Source organism: Phoenix dactylifera, chromosome 10 (genome assembly GCF_051530095.1).
Source record: "Phoenix dactylifera cultivar Ajwa chromosome 10, Ajwa_hap1_PhDact_Kaust_v1.1, whole genome shotgun sequence".
Taxonomy (NCBI): domain Eukaryota; kingdom Viridiplantae; phylum Streptophyta; class Magnoliopsida; order Arecales; family Arecaceae; genus Phoenix; species Phoenix dactylifera.
The window spans coordinates 15,814,624-15,825,511 of NC_143199.1; the positions used below are offsets into that span (position 1 = coordinate 15,814,624).

At 42.0% G+C, this 10,888-nt stretch overlaps 1 protein-coding gene and 1 non-coding gene across 2 annotated transcripts; one reads left to right on the forward strand and one right to left on the reverse strand.

Annotated features, from left to right (window-relative positions):
- Nucleotides 1-951: 951 nt before the first annotated feature.
- On the forward strand, nt 952-3,124 carry LOC149752698 (uncharacterized). Its single transcript, XM_089925696.1, has 2 exons — nt 952-1,458; nt 2,477-3,124. The coding sequence occupies exons 1-2, from the start codon at nt 952-954 to the stop codon at nt 3,122-3,124; spliced, it is 1,155 nt and encodes a 384-aa protein (XP_089781822.1).
- A 4,083-nt stretch (nt 3,125-7,207) lies between these two features.
- On the reverse strand, nt 7,208-7,313 carry LOC148702262 (small nucleolar RNA R71). The gene has a single exon (XR_015969566.1). It is a non-coding gene; the product is annotated as a small nucleolar RNA R71 (small nucleolar RNA).
- Between the last annotated feature and the right edge of the window lie 3,575 nt (nt 7,314-10,888).

Sequence of the window (10,888 nt, forward strand, 5' to 3'; positions counted from 1 at the left end):
TATGGCAAATCCCATGGTGGACCCTGTCTAAGGAGATTGGGAGCATGTTTCAACTGTGGGCAGACTAGACACATGGCACGTGACTGCCTAAACCAGAAGAAGATCAAGTCCTGACCTCCTGTACCTATGGATCAAAGGCAAAGGGGTAATGCCCGATTTTTTGCACTGACTCGACAGGACGCTTGTGCAAGCGACCGAGTGGTGACAGGTATATTACCAGTCAACTCGGTTGACGCCTCCATCTTATTCGATTTCGGTTCTACGTATTCCTTTATTTCTGTCAGATTTTCTAGATTTTTGCACTGCATGCCTGAGAAATTAGAAGAACTATGGCATGTCGCTACGCCCCTGCAGAAAACAGTAGTAGTTGACACTGTGTTTAAGAATTGCATAATCCAAATAGGGGTAAGAGAGCTAGTGATAAATCTCATCCAACTTGACATGCAAGATTTTGATATCATTTTGGGGATGGACTGGATGTCTCAGTACCATGCTCATATTGACTGCTATAGAAAGAGGGTGGTATTCCAGATACCTAAAGAGCCGGAATTTTTTTTCCAAGGCGACACACCCCTGCAATCTAATTCATCATTACATTTTATTTCTGCCTTGAGTGCCATGAAGGTATTGAGAAAAGAGTGTGAGGCTTATCTAGCTTGTGTGACTAATACCCAAAATGAGACCAAACTGAAAGACATTCCAGTAGTCAGGAAGTACCCGGATGTTTTTCCAAATGAATTACCGAAACTACCCCCGGATCGAGAAGTCGAATTCACTATTGATCTCATACCAAGAGTAGGACCTACCTCCAAAGCTCCTTACCGAATGGCCCCTGCGGAACTGAGGGAATTAAAGATCCAGCTATAGGAACTACTGGACAGGAAGTTTATCCAGCCCAGTGTGTCTCCATGGGGAGCTCCTGTCTTGTTTGTGAAGAAGAAAGATGGGAGTATGCGGCTGTGCATCGATTACCGAGAATTAAACAAGATAACTGTAAAGAACAAGTACCCACTGCCCCGGATTGATGATTTATTTGATCAGCTGCAAGGTGCCCAAGTCTTCTCCAAAATAGATCTGCGGTCCGGTTACTATCAGTTGAAAATAAAAGCTGATGATGTGCCAAAGACTGCATTTCGAACCAGGTACGAGCACTATGAATTTATGGTTATGCCTTTTGGACTAACCAACGCTCCAGCTGCTTTCATGGACTTGATGAACAAAGTCTTCAAGCAGTATTTAGATCAGTTTGTGATAGTTTTCATTGATGATATACTGATTTACTCAAGGAGCAAAGAGGAGCATACAAACCACTTGAGGGTAGTACTACAGACTCTTCGGGAAGAAAGGTTGTATGCCAAGTTAAGCAAGTATGAATTCTGGCTGGATAGTGTGGCATTCCTCAGACATATAATCACTAAAGATGGAATATCAGTGGATCCCAAGAAGATAGAAGCAGTGGTAGATTGGCCTCGTCCCACCAACGTCAAGAAAATTAGAAGCTTTTTGGGATTGGCCAAGTATTACCGACGGTTTGTGGAAGGATTCTCCAAGATAGCCACTCCCTTGACCCGATTGACCAAAAAATGGGCCAAGTTTATCTGGGGACGATAATTGTGAGAAAAGTTTTCAGGAGCTTAAACAAAGGTTAGTATCTGCTCCGATTTTAACTTTTCCATCCTCAACTGGAGAATTTACTATCTACAGTGATGCTTCCAAGAACGGGCTAGGTTGTGTACTGATGCAAGATGGCAAGGTAGTAGCCTATGCCTCAAGACAGCTGAAACCATATGAGCAGAACTATCCGACCCATGACCTAGAGCTAGCTACAGTGGTTTTCGCCTTGAAACTTTGGAGACACTATTTATATGGCGAACACTGTGAAGGGTACACTGACCACAAGAGCTTAAAATATATATTCACCCAGAAAGAATTGAATATGAGGCAAAGAAGATGGTTGGAACTATTAAAAGATTATGACCTCAATATTAAGTATCACCCAAGAAAGGCCAATGTGGTAGCCGATGCACTGAGCAGGAAGTCAGCAGCGGGCTCTATCGCATTACTCACCACTCAATCACAGATTCAGAAGGACCTTGATCGAATGCAGATTGAGGTGGTTACACAAAGTGCCGGAAGTCTACTGGCCAATTTGAGGGTGCAACCAACACTGATTGAAAGAATAAAGGTTGCTCAGCAGTCAGACACACACCTGGGTCAACTCAAAGATGAGATAGAGAAAGGGTTGCGACCCGAATTCCAAATCCACCCCGATGGTACCCTAAGGTTTGGCAGTCGACTATGTGTTCCAGCTGATATTGATCTAAAGGAAGAGATCTTAGAGGAAGCTCACCGGTCTCGTTTCTCTATTCACCCCGGAAGCACCAAAATGTACAGAGATTTACGAAAGTATTTCTGGTGGAATGGCATGAAGAGGGAGATAGCTGATTTTATGGCTCGGTGTCTGACCTGTCAGTAGGTGAAAGCAGAACATCAAAGACCTGCCGGTTTGTTGGAGCCACTAGAAATTCCAGAATGGAAGTGGGAGCACATTACCATAGACTTTGTCACCAGACTTCCAAAAACAGTAAGGAAGAATGATGCAGTATGGGTGATTGTGGATCGCCTCACAAAGTCAGCTCACTTTCTACCCTATAGTGTTGGTACTCCACTAGACAGACTGGCTAAGAGATATATTGACGATATAGTACATCTGCATGGAGTGCTGGTGAGCACTGTATCGGATCGCAATCCTCGCTTTGTATCTAGATTTTGGGGGAGCTTTCAGAATGCCATGGGCACTGATCTAAGGCTCAGTACAGCTTATCACCCTCAGACTGATGGTCAGTCTGAGAGGACAATCCAGACTTTGGAGGATATGCTGAGGGCCTGCACTGTTGACCTGGGAGGCTGCTGGGATGATCACATATCCTTGGTGGAGTTTGTTTACAACAATAGTTACCATTCCAGCATACAGATGGCTCCATACGAAGCTCTATATGGGAGAAAATGCCGGTATCCTCTACATTGGGATGATGTCGGGGAACGGAAATTACTGGGTCCTGAGTTGGTTCAAAGTGCCAGAGACAAGGTGTTATTGATTAGGCAAAAACTTAAGGCAGCATAAGACAGATAGAAAAGTTGGGCGGACAGAAAAGAAGAGAATTGGGTTTTGCAGAAGGTGACTATGTATTCCTAAAGATTTCTCCTTCAAAGGGTGTCATGAGATTTGGAAGACATGGCAAATTGAGTCCTCATTACATTGGCCCATTTGAAATTCTGAACAAAGTAGGCGAGGTTGCTCACAGATTGGCTCTACCTCCAAAATTGTCTGGTGTACACAATGTCTTCCATGTTTCCCTCCTACGAAAATACATTCCTGATCCTCGTCATGTGGTGCGATACGAGCCTCTACAAATAAATGAAAATCTAACTTATGAAGAAATCCCTCTACGCATAGTTGATCGATAGGAGCAGGTTCTTCGAAGGCGCACCATCCCATACGTGAAAGTTCAGTGGAGCAATCACTCAAAGAGGGAGGCAATTTGGGAGCTCGAGGAAGAAATGCGCGAGAAGCATCCGCAACTCTTCGAGAACTAAGGTATGTAAATTTTGAGGACGAAATTTTTTTTAAGAAGGGAAAAATGTAATATCCGGGCCCAATCTGAGCCCAATATCCTTTTGGGCCCATGGTTGGCTGATAAGTGCTGAATAATTTATAATTTAGTTATCTTTTCATAGCACTTATCAATGTTTTTAAACTAATAAATACATACTTTACCATGAAATTGAATAAACATTGAAATAAATTTAAAATATGGTAAGAGGTAAATAATTCTTTTCTCAAAACAGACTTTGAACTTGTCTCTCTCTTGGTTGTAATCTTTCATGAAAACATAAAAGGAGGAGATTGTGTTGACCCGGTTTAGTAACCTGATAGAATTGTAATTAAGCTAAGGTTATAATTAAATGGGTTTTGGTCCTGATTCGATCGAAAGTTATAATTTATTTTGTATGGGGCAGAGGTTTGATTAACCCTTTTTATTAGGTCACGGTCCTGTTTTTAGTCTTGTCTAGTCGAGTTCGATCTGAAGCAGCTTAGCAAGAATTAAATTTAAATGACAATGGGCTCAAGGACAAGTCAACCATCATGACCCACCTCAAATCCAAAGTCAATTTCCAACCAATTCCTTACCTACCTTCATATAAAATTTATAAATTTAAAACAAAAAAAAGGGAAATAATGAATATAATAAAATAAATAAAAATAATTCCGGGGAGAATCACTTATTCACTGTTCATATGAACAGTGTCCCGTAAAAAAACACTGTACACATGAACAGTGAGAAATAATGTAATAATAATAATAATAATAATAATAATAATAAATATATAAAACTCTTTCACTGTTTATCTCCTTCCTCCCGTTATCCATCCTTCCCGTGATCCCGCCTCACTCATTTCCTTCCATCAAAACAACCCGATCTTCCATCAGCCGCATGCCAAATCCAAGAGGGAAATCAGCCGGGCGTCTTCCGCATCCACCTATGGCATCGTCTTCATTCTCGGATGCTCCGCCGGCGACCACTCCTCCGCTGCAATCAACGAGCCGGTCCAACCGTCGAGAATCAATTCCTCCAAATCAGCCCGTTCCGGCCACGAGTCCCACGCGGTGCAGCCAGCGACCGGATCCCCCGCCTCTTCTTCCGATCGTAACGCCTCCGATCCAGCAATCGCCCAGCACCCGAACACCTGCAACGTCTTTCCGTCCGGATTCATCCCTAGCACCAAGCCGTGATCGGCTCCCAACAGCCGGAAACCCAGCTCGGCATTTATCTACAGCTCAGTCCCCGGCTTCTCCGAGATCCAGCCACTCCGCATCAACCTCCCATCGATCTCGCGGCCATCTCATCTTCTTCCCTCCACCTCCCGTCGATCTAGCAGCCAGCTTCATTTCCGGCCATCTACAATCAATCCGGCGCTCCACGGATCCCTCCCAAGATCCAGCCATTCCACGGATTGACGCCATTGATCCACTATAAAAGGGGCTGAGGCATTCGGTGGGAGGGAGAGCTCGGTTGAGAAGAAAAAAACAGGGGAGACCCCTGTTTCAGTGAAGAGAAGAAGCCACCAGCCGAGAGAAAAGAAAGTAAAAGAAATAAAAAAAGAGAGAAAAAGGGGGGAAAGAGAATAGTTTGTGTTATTTTTGGAAGAATGGGAGGTGAAGGCTTTCATTTGAAGATGGAAGGACATCCGGCCACCATGCGCGGCTGAACACCTAGTCTAGGGCTGGATGAAGCCCTAGCAATGTATCAGGGCATTGTAGTTCTTATTTTTATTATTATTTTGGAGCTTGTTTAAATTCTTATTTTCAATGAAATATTCCTTTATGATATTTAAACTTTGAGCATGCTAGTTACTAATCATGTTTGCTAAAGTAGTCTAAGATGATTCATGCCTAGGAAGATGAAGTGTGCTGCATCCTAGATTAGCATACTTAGGTAGACACTTCATGCTACACCGAAGATGGATCTTCCTAACACTCTTTATGTTTTTATTTTAGAAGGCTTGTAGCCAATTTGCATGCCTTTCCAAAAGATAAAAATTAAGAACACAGTCCCTAATGCAATGCTACGCGGTGGATTCCAAACCCTAGATCTATCTACTTTGATAAATTTCAATTCGTATTCATAGATTAATTTAGTTAAATCAAGTTAGCAAATCCTTCTTCTTGATTTATTTTTAAAAGAAAAATAACTTATTCTTCAATCCCTGTGGACCGACACCCGTAATCACTATCCTACAGGATACGTGCTATTGCGAGGTTTACTTTTGAAATTGAAAGAACCGATCAATTTTTGGCGCCGTTGCCGGAGATTGCTTGCATAGTTATTTTTCCTATCATTAAAAAAAAATTAATTAATTAAAAAAAAACTTTCAAAAAAATATATATATAAAAAAATTTATTCTCTTTATTGTTACTTTTCTTATCTCCTTTTTCTCTTCTACTATTTTTTTTTTAATTTTTCTTTTGGTCTTATTTGATCAAGAATCGAAGAGGAGATCTGGGCTATCAAAAAGGAATGCTTTGGAGGTTTGCTAAAAAAAATTTTTAAATTGCTGGGGAAATTCTCTTTGGTAACCTCTAAACCTTTCTTATTTAAATTAATTATTAGCTTGAAATTTTGTGGTGATTGTTTGATTTCAATTTCAACAAAAGTGTGAATGCATGCTTGATACACATACACAAATTGATCCGCATATAGTAAGGGCAATCACCCCAACAAGATAAGAGCCGGATTTCATCACCAGACTCTTGCCCAATTTAGGTGAACTCAATCTCACATAGTGTCACTTTAATTAAAATCAATTAGACATTGGCCCCTAGGGACATTCGAGCTCAATAGGACGAAGATCACCAAAAGTTGCACCAATTTCGTTTTATGGCTTAGTTGATGTCTAGGCAAGCTTTGTCCCTATAAGGAAGACAGTTCATCTGTTCGAGGCAAGTGGGTTTTAAGTGGGACCTTTGCGAACGCATCGTGACCCCTCCACTTACCTGGGAGCTTACCTGGTCAACTCGGTTCATTAGACCGGATTGGAGGCTTAGGTGCCCTCTTCAAACTAGTTAGGAGCTGTCTAGTGATTTTAGGACAAAGACTAGGATTGATATGCTTTTCTCTTTTATTGCATGCTTGATTGATCGAGTACTAGTGTATGCACGGTAGTCGTTCTAGAGTACAAAACCTATTACCTTTTGACCCTGAAATAGAACGAACCCTTAGGAACATTCGAGCTAAGATCAAAACATTAGGATCATCCCCACCTCTTAAGATGGCTGAAGAACAACCCAAACTCCTGAGGGAGTACTTTACTCCCACTATTTACACTTCCCCATCTTGCATTCGATTACCTGAGGTAGCAGCTGTACAATATGAAATAAAGTCTAGTGTGATCCAAATGCTCCCATCTTTTTATGGGCTCACCAACGAAGACCCATACAAACATTTAGATGAATTTCTTGAGATTTGCACCACTGTCAAGATTCAGAACTTCACTGATGATGCCCTGAAACTTAGGTTATTCCCCTTCTCCCTTAAAGATAGAGCCAAACAATGGCTGAATTCTTTAGAAGCTAACTCAATTCGTTCTTGGGATCAAATGCAACAAAAATTTCTTAAAAAATACTTTTCTATAGGAAGAACGAACCAGTTTAGACGTGCCATTACAAGCTTCTCCCAAACCGAGGGAGAAGAATTTCATGAAACTTGGGAGAGATTTCGGGACCTAATCCGTAAATGCCCTCATCATCAAATACCTAAGTGGCAGCTAGTGCAATGTTTCTATGACGGTTTGACGGAACGAAACCGTCAGATGATCGATGCTGCATGCGGGGGGACTTTCATGCTTTGAAATGAGCATGAAGCATGGCAACTATTTGAAAATCTTAATGAAAACTTCCTCCACCATGCTTCATGTTCTCGTCAAACATCCCCGAATTTTCAAAGAAAAGGGGCCATTTGTGAAATAAGTCATTCTATGGACCTGTCTAGCAAGGTAGATGCATTGTCCCATAAGATTGACCAACTAATGATAGGAGGACATGTCGTGAGCTCTTCCCAAGCACAAGTGTGTGCTATCTGTTCTAGCCCATCGCATCCTATTCATGAGTGCCCCTCAGCACCCCAATATCCCGAACTCGTGCAAGAACACATCAATGCTGCCCAAACACAGCCCAGACCGGGTAATGATCCATTTTCCAATACATATAATCCGGGATGGCGGAATCATCCAAATTTTTCTTGGAGGCAGCAAGCTTCTAATACCTCCCAACCCTTCTCCCAAAATTTTCAAAACCCTCAGAATTTTCATCTCTACCGTCCCTCAACTCAATTTCAGCATCCTCCTCCTCCAACCCAAAGAAATACAGCCTTTGAGGAGAAGGTGTTGACTGCCCTTCAAGGTTTGGAGGTAAACACACAACTATTGCACTCTCACACGCAATCAATTGCTAAGCTAGAATTCCAAATGGGTCAACTAGCTAATGCATTAAACAAGCGAGAGGAAGGTAAGCTTCCAAGTCAACCAATGAGTAATCCTAGGGGACAATACGTGGCTCAAGAAACTCGACTAAATCATGAGCAAGCTAATGCTTTGACTACCCTAAGGAGTGGACGTATAATAGTTAATAAGGTTGGGGAGGGTAACAATAAGGAAGGAGAGGAAGAAGAGAAGAATATATCACATGAAAACCCAAAACCTTCTTCAGCTAGTCCACCATCTGCCACAACCCACATTCCAAAGGCTCCATTCCCTGAAGCACTTAATGCACCCTCTCCCTTTGGCAAGAAGGGAACTTCATTAGAAGAGATGATGGAGGTCTTCAAACAAGTTAAAATCAACCTCCCACTCCTTGACGCCATCAAACAAGTTCCCTCCTATGCCAAATTTCTCAAAGACCTTTGCACCCAAAAGCGGAAATCTAGAACACATGTGCCTAGAAAGGTCCTCCTAACTGAGCAGGTATGTTCCATTCTCCAACACAACACCCCTCCAAAGTTCAAAGATCCTGGTGCCCCCACTATTTTCTGTGTCATAGGAAATAACTCCATCGACCGAGCACTCTTAGATCTAGGGGCAAGTGTGAATCTTCTACCCTATTCAGTCTATGAAAAATTTGGGTTGGGTGAATTGAAACCTACCTCGGTATCTTTACAATTGGCTGATCGATTGGTGAAGATGCCAAGGGGGATGATTGAAGATGTTCTTGTCAAGGTAGACAAATTCTATTTTTCAGTAGACTTTATCGTTCTTGACATGGAACATGTGCCCAACCTTAAAAAACAAATCCCTGTCATTCTTGGTCGTCCCTTTTTAGCGATAGCCAATGCCTGTATTAACTGTAGAACTGGGGCAATGGATATATCATTTGGGAACATGAAAATTAAGTTGAATGTATTTCATGCCGCTGACCAACATGTGAGGGAAGACGAGTGTTGCCTAATTGATGAAATGGATGATCTTGTAGAGGAAGCCCTTCCCTATATCTTAGCAGATGACCCCTTAGAGGCATGTTTGGCCCATTTTGACATTGACAACTTTGATATAGACAAGGCCATAGAAGAAGTTAACATCTTACTCGACAATCAATCTCCCATGTGTTCCCTTCCTTGGAAGATCCGACCTGAACCTCTTTTCCCTATTGCTAGCGCACCACTTTGTCCTTCCATTGATTCTCCACCTAAACTTGAGTTAAAGCCACTTCCGACAACTCTTAAGTATGCCTTTCTAGGACCAGAAGATATCCTCCCTGTAATCATCGCGGCCAACTTATCTACTGAACAGGAGGGTAAACTTTTAAGGGTGCTAAAAGAGAATAAACATGCCATAGGATGGTCTATAGCCGATTTGAAAGGGGTTGACCCCTCTGTTTGCATGCATCGAATTCATCTCGAAGATGATGCAAAGCCCACCCAAGAAATGCAAAGAAGACTCAATCCTAATATGAAGGAGGTAGTCAAGAAAGAAGTGGTGAAGTTATTAGATGCCAGAATCATTTATCCAATTTTTGATAGTAAGTGGGTGAGTCCGACACAAGTGGTACCCAAGAAATCAGGTATCACTGTGGTTGAAAATATGGAAGGAGAATTGATACAAACACGCACAACCACGGGTTGGCGCGTATGCATTGACTACAGAAAACTTAATTCAATGACTAGGAAGGATCATTTCCCTCTACCTTTCATAGATCAAATTTTGGAACGGTTGGCTGGTCAAGGTTTCTACTGTTTTTTAGATGGTTATTCTGGATATAATCAAGTACCTGTTTACCCGGACGATCAAGAGAAAACCACCTTTACTTGCCCATTTGGGACATTTGCATATAGGAGGATGCCTTTTGGACTATGCAATGCACCCGCAACCTTTCAACGATGCATGACGGCCATTTTTTCAGATATGGTGGAAAACTTTCTAGAAGTGTTCATTGATGATTTCTCAGTTTTTGGCCTATCTTTTGATGATTGTCTGAACAATTTGACCTTAGTTTTGAAAAGATGTAAGGAGACCAACCTAGTATTAAGTTGGGAAAAGAACCATTTCATGGTTCAAGAAGGCATAGTTTTAGGACACATCGTGTCCAAGAGGGGCATTGAAGTAGATAAAGCCAAAGTCGATCTTATTTCCAATCTCCCCCCACCCAAAACTGTGAAACAAATCCGATCATTCCTTGGCCATGCTGGTTTCTACCGTCACTTCATTCAGGATTTCAGTAAGATTTCCAAACCCTTGTGCAATCTTTTGGCCAAGGACACTCCCTTTGTCTTTGATAAAGCATGCGAGGAGGCATTTGAAAATCTTCGCTCGAAATTGACCACTGCACCTATCATACGGCCCCCTAATTGGACCCTTCCATTTGAATTAATGTGTGACGCATCCGACTATGCCATTGGGGCAGTTTTAGGGCAATGGCTAGATAAGGTACCTCATGTCATCTACTACGCTAGTAAAGCACTCTCAGATGCACAATTGAACTACACCACCACTGAGAAAGAATTGCTAGCTGTAGTATTCGCGCTAGACAAGTTTCGATCTTACCTATTAGGATCCAAGGTTACCGTATTCACTGATCATGCTGCCCTTCGACACCTTCTTGCAAAGAAGGACACCAAACCCCATCTGATTCGATGGATTCTTTTACTACAAGAATTTGATCTAAAAATTCGTGACAAGAAAGGAACTGCAAATGTCGTAGCAGACCACTTATCTAGGATTCTTCTTGAACCCTCTAAGAATACCTCACCCTTACATGATGCTTTCCCGGATGAACAATTATTTGGGGTACAAGGAATGAAAATGCCATGGTTTGCAAACATAGTAAATTACCTTGCCA